The sequence below is a fragment of the Daphnia pulicaria genome, chromosome 4 (genome assembly GCF_021234035.1).
Source record: "Daphnia pulicaria isolate SC F1-1A chromosome 4, SC_F0-13Bv2, whole genome shotgun sequence".
Lineage (NCBI taxonomy): Eukaryota > Metazoa > Arthropoda > Branchiopoda > Diplostraca > Daphniidae > Daphnia > Daphnia pulicaria.
This window is the reverse complement of record NC_060916.1, coordinates 3,070,874-3,085,215: the sequence shown is the minus strand read 5'-3', so window position 1 is coordinate 3,085,215 and position 14,342 is coordinate 3,070,874. Positions and strand designations below refer to the sequence as shown.

Here is a 14,342-nt window from a genome sequence, read left to right as displayed (position 1 = left end):
AATTAGACAGATTTAGTACTGCTGATATATAGCGCGCGCATTTATACGAGCCGGGCAGCAGCAGTGTGGGCTGTATCTCACGGTCGCATGATTCCCGCGAGGCCATGACAAATAGGTTGAGACATACACAACAAACGTCTAGTCGATTTATCGAAATTTAGGAGTTCAAGTTTTTGTAGATGTCCAATTTTGTTGTCCATTCAAGTTGTTTTTTTCCTTTGTTTTTTTTTTTATTCTCCTTGTGATGAATGTCTGATCGCCCTCCCCACCCGTGCTGCCGGTTATTTATTTCCATTGTTTTTTTTTGTTTTTCTTTTGGTTGTCTTTTTCAAAAGTTGGACAGAGTGCTCTGCCATTTGCATATCAGTTTTCTAAAGTCGATCTTAACTGTATATACAACCGCGCGCCATCCACATCAGTTGTTGAGACCTCCCTGAGCTATTATAGACTCACTCAATAGGTTCAAAAGTGTTTCCTATACATTTATATAAAATAGTTGAAAATACCTAAAACGGAATCGCGGCAGTCAGGCGCACGTTTTCTCCAACCGACCCGCGGAGAGTAGGATATCGTGCAGCTCAACCGTATATACATAGCATTATAAACTATACACCGCAGTCGATTAAATTTTTGTTTTTTCCATTTTAAAATGTTTTCTTATATTCCCCATCTCGTGGACTAAGTGACCTACCTACCTGACCGATCCGTTACTATTGGGACGGTTTACAATTACAAATTATTATGTATTATATGTATATATACTAGACAACGACCCAACTGGCCTCTGAAGAGTCTCGTATAAATATCGGATGACTCTAGCTTTTTTTTCTCTTTAGCTTTTTCGAGTGTTGTCTCGTCGTGAGTTCCATTTTGGAAGTTCACTCGAGTCGGAGGTTACATAACTGCGTTCTTTCGTCAGTAATAATGTTTTAAGAAGCTGTTGCTAGGCGCATTACTTTTTTTAGAATTCTAGGAAAATTGTTAAATTTAGAAACAGTAATTTTGTTTCGGATTTTTAAGAGAATTTAAGTAATTCTGGAATATATAATATCAAAAAAGGTAAATCAATAAAGAAAATGAAAGCTCGATTCAGGATTTATTGATGTCAATTTAATTTCAAAAAGATTGTGAAGGTTTTCTTTACACATTTCCTATGGCGCCACATTTGAACTATTGAAAATGTGGGAAAATTTCTCGTCAAACAAAATGCGCCAATGTACACAAATTTACACCATCATCATGGCCAGCACTTGCGAAACGTTAAGTAAACAATGAAAACAATTCTCCACCAACTCAAGGACGATATGATTTGCAAAAATTAAAATTTTTTTATCCTGCAGCCAGCACGTACACGCGTATACGAATTCGTCCTTAATACCATATAAGTATAAATCCTTTTTTTTAATAAAAAAAATCAAATAAAAATTCAAATAAAACAAAATTTATACTGTTGTTATTCAACATCTCCTGTTACGTTCGGACGACACAAATATTGACAAAATAAATAAACTCCGACTACATATAAAAACATGTTGAAAATTTGATTCCCGAATTTATAGCTATACAACTTTTTTTTGTTTCTGGGAAATAACATTCCTCTCACTTTTTAGATCTCCACAGCAGCTCAGCAGCAGCAGCAGCAGCTGGTGAAATGTAATCTGTTGCATTGCAACATGCCATTTACCAGTTTTTCTTTGTAATGAAACCCCCAAAACCCCTATTGTACACCCATATCTAGAAGAAAGATTGATTGGGTTCATGTAGTAGTCGTCTCGCCTCATCTAGCTGGCCAGCCAAGCACGTCCAGTGGGTACATCCCACTGGACGACGCACATTATAATAATGCTACCACTAAAAATGAGGTAGTCGAAAAAATGTGACTTTCACCTATCTTGCTGGATGGATCGATATGAGTCGAGATATATAGCATTTTCGCTGCCTAGATACCGACGAGAGGAGACGACTGGATGAGCATTTGGAATTCTTTGTGCTTGGCCGCGGCAAGCATATCATGCTGACATGTTGTTGTCACATGTCAGAGCCGGGCAGCCATGAGAAAAAGGTCTCCATAGAGTTTCTTGCGTGTTTGTGTCTAGTATATAGTATGGATTCCCAAACTGGCTGTAGGAAGAAGAGAAAGCTCCAAAAGTCAGCACATCGTCATTAATTCAACCTGCTAACACATTTTTATTCTCTTATATAGGCGCTTATAAGTAACTTTGGGCTGATGTATCCAACTCCAATTTAGCGGAAAACCTATTATCATATACTTAAATCATTTGATCATCTCCGATTTGATTTTGAAATGATTTCAGGCTCAATCGACGCTCAACCCTTATTGAGCGATTTGCGAAATTGAAGTCATTAAGATCAAAACAAAATAAACTTTCTTGTCCGTATATACTGTTTCAACGTTGTAAGCGGTTCCTTGTGACACTCTGTACAGTCGCTCTCAGCATTTCTCTCTCCTTATATTTTTGCTATAAATAAGTGACCGCCCACGGCGTCGTCTATAAAGCATTTTGGCCACGGTGCTGGCGGAACATGTCAGTTGTTAAACACGGAACGGTTACGGGGCGTTAAGACAACGCCAAAAAGGACCTCTAGATACATTCAAGTCATTGCCCTGATGACATCTCCCCTTCACCGCAAGCTGTAGAGCGCAAGTTATACATGGCAGTGAGTCAGGTAAATCTTACAAAATAGCAGCATGGTATATTATAGACACAAAGTTCTTGTATACTCTCACAAAAATAAAAAAAAAAAGGAAAAAAAAGGGTCCAAGACAAGGCTAAAAAGACAGTTTAGATATATAGAACTCGTGCTGTGAGGTCTTTCTGGAGTCACTCTGGCCATCGTAAATCTTATTCACAATCTCAGTCGAGTGAATGGGCCATTTTGGGTGTCGTGAATGGTGTGACGCATTCCCAGCTCTCGACGCCAATAGATAAGAATTCCGAGAGTGTTGATTGTTGAACGATCGTATATATATTTATATGTATAAGAGTCGATTGTGTCATAACACACATATATCCTACGTCGCTTGCACGTGTAGTCCATTAAGGAGCGCAATTTCGTCACAACAAGCCATTGCTTGATTAACATCGTTAAATGAGCTGTATATTTTTCATTTGAATCGAATAGGAATTTGATTTCCATTTCGTATGGAATTGACATCGTCAACTTGGGACTCCGCCCTTATTTTAATGTATACGTGTCTACTAGATTCATGAGCGTGATAGGTTGTGTACGTGTTTTCACCAAAATTCACGTTCTGTGTGCGCCCTAGCGCGATGGGTTTATACGCAAACATGTCGCTGAAATAAAAATCCGGGAGAAAACTTCTTATCATTTTCGAGCTTTTGGCAGGTCACACTGCGGCAGCTGAACATATACACTACATTTATTATCCGAGAAAATATGTATGTACGTATATATATATATTTCAAGGATCTATAGCTTATACCCAAGTTTTGCCGTGCCAGTTGGACAACCGCACAGAACTTGTTTGTTCAACTTTAAACGGGCATGGAGAGGTGTTGGTTTGTGCTTTAGTCGCGTTGACCAATTTTTTTTTTGTTCTTCTAGAAAATTAATTTGATGGCCGATGGAAATATTTGATGAATGCCGTCGAGAACCAACAAACTTGTTACTCATCTTCTCAGACGAGAGATATAAATCCAATGAAAACTTGTTTTGAACTTTTGGGATGACCACATCGCCCTGTTGATGATGTGGCCTGGAATTGGGAAGATTTTTTTTTTTTGGTTTATCTATTCATCTCTTGTAGATTCTTGTTCCCTTGAGAATCCTCCCCATCATGTTCAGAGATATTCCTAACTAATCAGTTTTACATGCGCAACTCTATATATGTTATTTATAAAATGTGTAACATTTTGTGGGGAGGTTTATTATAAGGCGATTTGGGTTGAACCATTTTTGGTTCCTTTTTATCTTAAATGAACCGAAGAAGAATCGTTCTTATATACGTCGATGTGATAATAATAATAGATATATCTATAAGGGAATAAAACCAGATGTGGCTGAGATGGATGGATATGTTAATTCGGAATAAAATTAATAAATTCAGCTCTTGGACCTGTTTTCAGTGTTAACGTCTGACGAATTTATAAGGGTCCTTTATAATTTGTCTTATTTCCATTCCATTGATTCACACGACATTCTATTGATTAATTGAACTCGATTGATTTCCTTCCATCTAACGGGTGGAAAAACTGGAGTGATGATTGTCATAAGAAAATTTTTTATTTCATTATTTACGTTAGGCTACGTTACGTACACAGTTACCCGATAGATTTTCATCTTATGCGAAAATTATCACCGAATTGAATACGTAATTCAGACTACATTGAATTAAAATTTTATAAAAATTTTGTTTTCTTGGCCTACATTTCCGCATTACTGGCATTAAATGAACAAACATCTGTGGGTGACACCATTTAAAAAAAAAGCCGCAATTATTCTTTATCAGCATGGCACCACCTAGTAGAGAAATTACGTACTGCTTTAACGAATTTTGACTGCTTGTGCTTGTCGTTTGCGTCATACCTCATGCTGCTTAATTAAAACATACTAATTTTTAAATATGAATGGTGTTGCCGTGTTGGTAATTTTAATATTTGGGGAGAGTGGGGCAATTAGAGTAGTGTGCAAGTTGGCACCCACTGTTTTTCGTCCTCTTGTGATCGAGGGATTGGATTTAAAAAATTACCAATTATAGTCTTTAATAATGCGCATCTTTTAAAATAGTTATTAAACCGTAGTTATTAAACTATAGTTTAATGAATTGTATAGTGATACTAGACTCTATGGCAATAAAGTATTCAGTGGTCGATCCACACGGTTCTGCGTCTTATTACCTTCAAGCATATGACTGCCGCATTAATTGGATTCAGTCTTTGTTTTTCCCAGTTCTTTTCGAGCTAGAAATTTTCTCAATCTTGGTATGACAACGATAACTTATCTTGATGAAATCTAGCAGTTGGACCAACGATCGGTAGTCGCAAACCAAGAGAAAACCATAATCCACCAACAATCTTGTAAGGCACAAACTGTATTAATTAAGGTCTGATGGCACACCCCTTTAGCTTAAACATGCTTCATATCAACAAACGGGAATGTAAAAGCAAAATACAATGAGAAGCAAGCTGCTTCGATTTTTTGGGAGAAAACAGGAAAATAAATGTTAATCATCAAACAAAAAACGTTTAGCAACATTTTCAAATTTAAACTTCATCTATCCCGGCTTTGTTCCAGCGCAATAATGCGGTTTGGTTGAACCGTTCAAACGTCCAGCGCTGTGTCGGGGACTCACTGTTACAAGTAGCAACAAAAAGCTCTTTGCGTCCGGGATCACAATCCAGGCAACGAGGATTTCCACCATGAATCAATTGCAGAGTTTCCTTCATTAAAAAATTTCGTATTTTAATAAAAGATTTGTAAAATTAATTTAATTCAAATTCCTACCGGATCGTAACGCCAAAGTTGATTTCCTTGGGAACCATGACAACCCCAAAGTAGAACGGGTGCCTGAGCATCAAGGCTCGAAACGTCCCAACACATGGTTCTCTTGTGCGGTCGAATATCTTTGTGCCACGTCAAAGCAAATTGCTAAAAGACACGGAGCAGTTGACATCAGACTTAATTTTCTTTTTATTGGAATAAACTTTTAAAATATTTACCTGTTCACCTGATCTCCCAGAACCATCTTTAACGCACTGCTCTAAATTAAAGCGCTCGTTTTCCTTTTTGAATTGAGTGTCCACACATAAAGTGGAATCGGCTTTGCTTCGAATCTAGAACCAATAAAACTTGATGAATTTCGGCTCAACAATAATTTCCCCGTAAATGTAATAAAAACCTCTCCGGAAGCGAAATCTGGAGGTTCGATGGGCGGATATTTCTTTGGTAAATCGAAGGCAATGTTTGTCATGAACCACTTGAATGTCTGAAATTTCAAACGAAATTCATTACATCGTTGCGTCTCGTTACACACATGAAGAACATGAGAATCGTCTACCTTGCACTGAAGACGCTCACGAATTTCGGTCTGGGATGATAAATCACCGACTTCTAGGTTGCGGTATTGGGGACGCCGCTTGTACAAATATTCTTTGTACTCGTCCATCCAGACTTCGGCCACACGTTTGTAATTCTGAAAACCGAACCAAATCCGCAAGATTAACAGATCTGTTGGGATCCCATCAATTATAAATGCATCTACTGTAACATACCCTGCCGACGAAATCGCCTTTGGCGCTGTTTGGAAAGGGAGCATATTTCCGGTAAATGTGCCCGATTCTAGAACAAGGGGCGTCAAACATCTGACCACCGCACTGCCATATCTGATAGTTTGGAATAAATAGTTAGCAGCTTGAAAGAGCAAGTGATCAACCACAAAAAGAAAAGAAAAAAAACAGACGGGAAAAATAAACAAATCGCATTACTTTGAAAGAAAGTTCGTATTGCTCGCCGCCCCAAATTTCCAAGCCTTCGTCGTAACCGCCCAGTTCGAAAAAGAATTTTTTGCTTATGGCAAAGAGTCCGCCAGCCATGACCGGGCTTTTGAACGGTCGTGCAGGATGTTTCAAATCATCTGGGAGCAACGGCAGTCGTTTGTAAAAAAATTCCCAGTCGAAAGCTCCACGGGCCCCTTCATCTTGAGCTCTGGCATTGAATTACAATATATACTGTTATATTATTTCCGGGGAACCCACTGTAATGATGAGAAACGGCTCCTATTTGTACCTGTAGGCGAATGTTTCAAAATCGATAACGTCTATAAAAGGGCAGACGACCGTCCGGTAGTCTTCAGCAATGGGATCTAAATCAATATTCCAAAATCGATCCATCAATTCACAATACGGATTGGGGGAAGGAGTAATTGGGCGATTACCTAATAAAGGAGGAAGCCAATTGACATTCGCCTCCGAATGGGAATCGAGAAAAATGATGACGTCGCCTTTGGCGCGACGAGCTCCTGCCATTCGAGCGCGGATAAGACCGGATCTTTCGGCCAGATGAATGACCCTTACTCTGGGCATGTGCTGGGTGACGTAGTCATCCAAAGGTTTTTTACTGTGCTCTGTAGAAATGAATAAATCATTAACTACTACTATATATGGAGGCTCATTAATAAATTTTGCTGGGGAAAAAAAATAGACGGTATACCTTTAGTAGATGCGTCGTCAACTAAAATGACTTCCAAAAGATTGGCAGGAGCTCGGTTCAATGCGCTGTACGCCGTCCGAAGCAATACTGAAAAGTGTTCATTATGGAATGGTACGACAATACTTGCAGTTGGGAGATCTTCTAAATAATTTTGCGCCTTGCAACTGTTAAAAACAAATAATATCTATTAATATAACCAAAATATACCAAGCAAACAAATGAAGAGAAAGTATACATACTCTGGATGTCTGATGTCTTTCAGTGTTCGGTTGAGATTGATTCTATCACTGACAAGTGCATTGAAGCCATTGACCTTGTACAAAGAGTCTTTGATTTTTTCATCTTCAGGTGAAAGGTAGAAGGCCAGTCCTTGTTCTCCAGGGCCTAGTATTAAGACATTGGTTAGAAATGTACAATTTTGAAATGATTCTGCAATTTATACCAGTCTGTTTGGATTCTTGTTCAATTTGCTTGTGGTTGTGCCAGTCAATTTTTTTCGAGGAATGTGTTTTCTACAAATTAAAAAACAAGTGGTTACTTGAACATGCTGCGTAAATAAATGATTCAACAATTTACCTGCCAAAATTCTCTAGTATCCTCCTGATATATGGGCAAGTTGGCTATCGAGTCTTTGAGCCAGGCAGCTTTACCTTCGATATCAACCTTATTGACAACATCTCCCCCTTTCGAAAGTACAAAGACCAACACAAGCCCAGATGCCACACAGAAGAGTAAAATTCGAATGGCCAAGCGATGATGTCTTCTCGAAAATGTGATGGCGGGCATTCTCTACCTGAGACGAGTTAGACTACAGCCGGCGCATAAAGACCCGAGAGTCAGACAGGTTTCGACAACACACTGGGCTGGAGAAGTCTAAACTGTCACTAAGCTTACGTGTATTTTACGACAAATATTCAGCTGGTCTCCAGACACGCAACTGCGGTGCACATCCCCCCCTCAATTTTCGTTTTAAGATCACGGTCGCAGATAACAGACATACACACACAGCGACGATGTGAACAGGAAAGTCTAGAATACACAAACACACACACCAAGTTACGAATATCAACAGAAACAGGTTTTTATATTGTTGGGCAGAGGAATGGAGTACAGTTCATTGACTGGCCGCTAGGCTACCATGACAACAAAATAGAAATGAGAAAAGAAGTTCCTTTTTCAACTGGTGCTGCACTTGTCGCCCACTTTCACTCAGGTTTTATTGAGAAAATGGATGATTAAGCAAGTTACGAGCCGTTTCCGCAATTAACTGTATATCCTTTACTTACTACTAAGAGCCACAGCTGCAGTTGCGGTTTACCAATGGAACACGTTCACACGTCCAAAAGGGAAAACGGTGCGATTTTTATTGACCGTGAAGTGTTCGGACCTAGTCACACCTCATACAACGTGCTGGTTGCTTATACTTATATCATCTGTTTTATTGCGTGATATTTTCTCATCCACGATACAAAAAAAGATTCGCATATTTTTTCTTCCAAGAACATAATAAAAGTTAAGGCCAAATAGTTTGGAAAACAAAAAAAAAGGCACACCATCACCACATTTTCAAAAAAATTCAAAACACAAATGAAACAAAACGGCGAAATAAAGTTTCCAGCTCCACTCCCCGATGATTCCAATCGCCACACGTACGGCAACGAAATTTTAAAAAATTATAACAATTGATAAAGATAAAATCCTGACTCGCACTGTGAGCGGATTAAATCGTCCAGAGGTATAATAAAGGAGAGATATTACAACACTTATTATTTTCTTTTGTTTGTTTAAAAAAGACACATCGTGATGGATTTAAAATAAAAAAAAATTATTTGGTTAAGACTGCTAACTGCAATCTTGACACACGAGATATAATATGACGACGGGGGAGGAGAAAAATATAAAGATATTTTCGAAATTGTTGTGGATAATAAAAACCAGAAAAATATGTGAATATAATAAGACACTTGGGAGATAATGCGGGACAACTTTGTCGGGGTTATAACACAAGTGAATGCGGTTGTTCATGGAACTTACCGAACGCAATATATCATAGATATATGGGACACAGAAAAATCGCCCATTCTGAAACAGTCGATGACCCCCGGACATCTAAGCAAACGACAATCGATTCTCTCCCGTGACAAACTTGCGCAAATCGACCAATCAGATTCACCTCCCCCGAGCTGCCGATGGAAGTAAACACCGGCGCTACAAAAAGGGGGGAAAACGTGCGGAAGAAATTGGCCTATAGTCACGAGATAATAACGAATGGATGTCGTTCAAAATAGAATTGGGGGGTAACGAAACGGTCAGTAACCGGGCAACAATTTAAAAAAAAAAAATCTGGAAACACGACACACAGACGAGACAGAAAAAGGGAATTCGGCGACGACGACGCGGGACAAAAACGAGGAAGTTGTTTCAAACAAGAGATGGAAATTACCTTCCATCTGGACAAACGAACGGGTTCAAAATAACAATTGAGGGCATATTTTGTTTTGCAAAATTTTAAGAGCGCAACACAATTTCTTCTCTTTTTAAGGGAAAAAGAGAAACCAGACGAGCAGACGACAACCAGATCTTTGAAAAAATAAAATCAAGAAACGAACTTAAAAATTTTGTAAACCGCTGGTAATCTTTAACTGTCAAACGAGTTAAAGAGCGGTACAAAAAATCTAATTAAAAACTACACGTAAAAATGGAACCCTGGTTGTTTTCTCTCTCTCGTCTTGGTTTTATCGTGCGTGAATTTTTGTTTTTTTAGAGAGCGTAAGGCTGGCAGAACTGGTAGACGAGTCTCTGCGACCGCTCCGTCTTTTTCATGATGCCTTTACGATAGTATTGGCGGATGGAGCGGCTGAGCTTGTCGTAGTTCATGGCCGGCCGGTTTTTACGCTTGCCCCACAATTTGGCAACCCGAACGCTGTCCTCGATTTTGAACACGCCCCTCTGTCGGTCCAGCCAGCGAATGGCCGAGCCGTGAACGGTCGGCTGCGACAGCAATTCTTTCAGAAACTGCCACAGGTGAATGTGCGAACCGTTGGGAGATGGCGCTGGCGCAGTGGCTTGTCCCGTCCGGCACGAAGCCGATGATCCTGCCCGCTCCTCGTCGTCTTCCTCGTCTTCAATTTCCTCCACTAATTTCATTATAACAATTGATTAATTTCAATTTAATTTAATTTTTTATAAAATTCAAATTTTTTCGACGTACTTTCAGAGGCCATGTCTTCCGAGCCGGAATGCGTGTGATCCGAATAGGGAGAAAGGGCTCCGCGTTGGGATGAGGTTGATGCTGGACTGGGAACGGCCAGCAGGTGCTGTCCGACCGAGAGCATGTTGTTGTTGCCGGAAGAGCATTGTTGCGGTTGTTGGAGATCCTGCGTGGTGTTGATCCAGCACGCCAGCAGGTCGCTCATATCCGCACAGGGTTCGTCCACCTGGATTGTTGGCACGCCCATGGGGGTCGATGGGGTGGCGGCCGCTTTGGCCGCCGCAGCCGCCGCCGCCGATCGCTGGTTCCAAGCCGAGCGCCAAATGTCCAATTTGGCGTAGAGAGTGTCTCCACCTTGTGGCGCTCTGGAACGGAATTCTTCTTCCGTCAATGCCACCAGCACGGCTCCTTCCATGTGGAATCGTTCCAGCGGGAAAGGGCCCAAGGCGCACTGTCTAGACGTCCACAACAGCCAAGCTCTGACATCATCCACCGACCACTGGCTCGGATCTATTTCATTCAAAAATTAATCAATTAATTATTATTTCACCGCTAGATGGCAATATCATACAGACTAAGATTTTTAAAATATCCGAGGGGCGTGAATAACCGCTGCGGATAACCGACGGCACGTCGCCTAGGGGGCGTTTATATTCTGTACGAATCTCTTTTTTGTTTTCGGGGGGTTTTTCCGAACGTTATGTCGAAAACAGACGATGACGACATGGTTAAAACGAGGAGAAAAAGAGAGAAGGGAGCGGTTCTAGAATTTAATTTGTTTGCCCATTTGTGTGTGTGTGTTACGTAGAATGAAAAACAAAGAAGACAAAAAAGCCTTGACTCGTTCATGCCGTGTAAGGCCTCGCAAACGTAGCGCGCAAAAAGAAAAAGGGACCGACCAGTCACGGCCATGCGCGCGTATTTTCAAAAGTAGCCCCAAAAAATTATTTGAAAAAAACCCATCAACCTTGGGATAGATAAATTTCAATAAAATTCAAATCACATCCCACAGCCACACAAATAAAGAACCAGTTTTTGTTTTTCTTATTCGAGGGGAGAGTGGGTGAGAGAGCTGTGCAAGTGGGCGTTGCTTTTTTTTTATTTTTTTGCACGCGACTATCCCCTTTTGCAGACACCATTTTTTCTGTTTTATTCACTATAGACCGCCGGGAGCGCTTCCATCTTTTTTTTTTCGCCGTGAAGAAGATGGACAATGTAACCGAGCGTGAATTTTGAACGAAGAAAACAAAAAAATCTGAATCTTTTATTTTTTTTTTTTGTTCTGTGATGAATTATTCAAAAGTCGAACGAGGGCGGTTTCGTGAGCCAAAAAATATAAATCTGTTCACTTTTGGGTTCGTTGGTTGGCTGGCTGGTTGGTTGGTTTCACGCATCTGATTGACCTTCCCTTTGGGCGCCCTTTTGTTTCGTTCGAAAAAGGAGAGAAGAAGAAGAAAAAGACGAAAGAATAAAAAGGGGGTTCCCGCACGGAACGCAAGGCGATTGAGTTTTTTGGCCGCGGGATATACGGGACCTTGGCCCGCCATCAAACGCCAAAAAGACTCGAGGGCGTTTGCAAAGATTTTGATCAAAAAAACAGAATAATAATAAAAACTCGTTTACCAGGAGAATCAAAGTGAACGCAGAGAGAAGAAGAATTGAACGAAAAATGAAAAATAAAACTTACTGGGAGAAACGCCGAGGATCTCGCAGGTGGAACGGACTTCCTCGTTGACCTGTTCCATGACCAGACTGAGAACAGAAGCCAATCCCTGGGCCGTGTTGGGATTGCCGTTGGGCCAATAGCCGCCGCCACTGTTGCCGTTGCCGCTGGCCGGAGAAGATTTCTCCGTTTTGATGCTCAACATCTCCTGTTGTTGTTGTTGTTGTTGCGGAAGAGCTGCGATGGCCGATCCGATCTGATTGAGGAATTGCAAATGGCAGCGCTGCTGGTAATCGTCGGCGGCCGGGCGGAGGCACTGGCGCAACAGGGCGTGACCTTGGCTGCTGGCCTCTTCCTGCTTGATGATGATGGGCTTACTGATGTGCTGCTGATGGCTGATGGCGCTGCTGGCCGTCTCCAGACTCTCCTGGATGTCGCTGCTGTAGTAATCGAACGTGTAGTCGTCGAGCAATTCCTCCAGCGACGAATCGGCCACCGTTTCGTCCACCTGGTGGCATCCGACCGGCTCGCTCTTGATGACCAGAGGCGGCGACCGGTTGTAATTATTATCCGACCAGTACGACGGAGGCGAGTAATTCCACGTCGAGAATGTCGGCGACGAAGGCACCGTCTGACCGCCGGCCGTAGCGTAAGGCACTTCCAGGAACGAAGTGGAATTTTGTTGTTGATGGATCTGGTGAGTGTTAAAATCCGCCAATGTTGTGGTCACCGTTGCCTGATGGTTGATGGCGGCACCGGAATTGAGCGGCTGCTGCATCAGAGGCTGCGGGAAAGTGGAGCTGCAAGGCACCAACTGAGCCATCTGTTAGCCGTCAACATTCCATATAAAGCCAACAACCAATTTTTACACAATCAAATTGACCAAAACTGATTTATACGATCCCCTTTGATTTGCCAACGTTTAAAAAAATTCTTTTCTTTTCCAAACTTTTGATTTTCAACTTTGTCTACGCCCACCACGAGGAACCAAGAACTTTGGTCCTCAACAACAAGATAAAAACATCAAAAACGGGGTGGTGGTGGTGGTGGTTGGGGAGGAATAAGACAATTCTAAAAGAAGGGGGGAAGTAGTAAAGAGAAAGTGGGTCGCTGTTGACGTCAGAATCGGAGAAATAACACCGAAAAAAGCTACACAAAATAAAAAACCTCTCCACGAACCCCCCCAAAGGCTTTCTTTTTGAACAGGAGAAAGCTTCACCTGTAGCTGCATCAGCGATGAGAAAAAATTTTCACATGGGCATTCCAGTTAAACAAGTTTGAGACTTGCCAAAAAATAAAAATAAGAAACCCCAAAAGAATTTTTAAAAAATAAAAAAAACTTACCGAATCTGATGGGCTGTGAGGATAGACGAGCATTTTTCGTGAGCAATCACCAAAAGAAATCACGAGATGGGTGAAAATTGTCTATTTTTGAAGTTCGATTGAATTTCAAAATGGTGCGGAGAAATGTGTAGTAATCCACGATTGATTCAAAGGTGAATAATCTGTTTCGTATATAGATTCGTTTGATGGTGGAGTAAATATTAGAAATGTGTACTATAAAGGAGAGAGAGATTTGAAGCGACCTGCGCTCATGACGATCCAAACTCGACTGACGTCACGGTGGGCGGCAGCCAGCAACTAAAAGCTAACTCTGGAGAAAAAAAAAAAATTCTCTCTCTCTTTGATATATTAGTGCCCTCCCATTTTCTAACTATATACAGTGTAGTGCCTGGTGCCTGGTAGTCAGGGGTACCAAGTTGTGGGCCGGCGGCTAAAACGCCCGTCGAGTTAAAACATTTTTTTATATGTATAAAAAGAAGTTTTTAACGTCTATAACAACCGGAAAAAAAATTTATAATTTTGAACTTTGATCTCGTGTGTGAAGGATTTGGGTTATATTATACCAACAGGTGCCGATATGAAGTCAAAAGAATTTTCTTTTTTCTTTTAAATACATGAACCATTGGTATATGCAATATTGATCGGATATAATACATAATCCAGTCCCGAGATTTCCATATATTGCACGATACAGACGCAACACATCTGCACAGTCTAGCAGACCTTTTTAAAAACGACATCTAAGCAAGGACATAAGCCCCCCCCCCCTTTCCTAAAAACGTTATGTGTTCACCTCCCCAGCCGTCCTCCCTGGACGTCTGTTTGTTTGTCTTTTCACCCACTGGGCGGACAAGTGTTTTCCTCGCCTGCAGACGCCATGAATAAAAACAAAAAAAAAAAAGGCGTTCATGTTTAGACATTCTTTTCATTTTA

At 41.0% G+C, this 14,342-nt stretch overlaps 2 protein-coding genes across 3 annotated transcripts; both read right to left on the bottom strand.

Moving 5' to 3' along the window:
- Positions 1-5,056: 5,056 nt before the first annotated feature.
- Positions 5,057-8,295, bottom strand: LOC124338017 (putative polypeptide N-acetylgalactosaminyltransferase 10). Its single transcript, XM_046792035.1, has 13 exons — positions 7,768-8,295; positions 7,634-7,703; positions 7,431-7,575; positions 7,192-7,355; positions 6,917-7,105; positions 6,769-6,844; positions 6,468-6,687; positions 6,255-6,365; positions 6,041-6,175; positions 5,882-5,968; positions 5,703-5,816; positions 5,488-5,631; positions 5,057-5,423 (listed from the first exon to the last, which is right to left on the bottom strand). Exons 1-13 carry the CDS (start codon positions 7,975-7,977, stop codon positions 5,247-5,249), a joined length of 1,842 nt encoding a protein of 613 aa, XP_046647991.1. The 5' UTR covers positions 7,978-8,295; the 3' UTR covers positions 5,057-5,246.
- Positions 8,296-8,609: 314 nt separating this feature from the next.
- Positions 8,610-13,697, bottom strand: LOC124338018 (DNA-binding protein D-ETS-4-like). 2 transcript variants are annotated; one of them, XM_046792036.1, is made up of 4 exons: positions 13,410-13,697; positions 12,090-12,888; positions 10,403-10,912; positions 8,610-10,328 (listed from the first exon to the last, which is right to left on the bottom strand). In XM_046792036.1, exons 1-4 carry the CDS (start codon positions 13,440-13,442, stop codon positions 9,952-9,954), a joined length of 1,719 nt encoding a protein of 572 aa, XP_046647992.1. In that variant the 5' UTR covers positions 13,443-13,697; the 3' UTR covers positions 8,610-9,951. The 2 variants fall into 2 exon arrangements, with proteins under 2 accessions (XP_046647992.1, XP_046647993.1); XM_046792037.1 differs by having other exon boundaries at positions 12,090-12,879.
- Between the last annotated feature and the right edge of the window lie 645 nt (positions 13,698-14,342).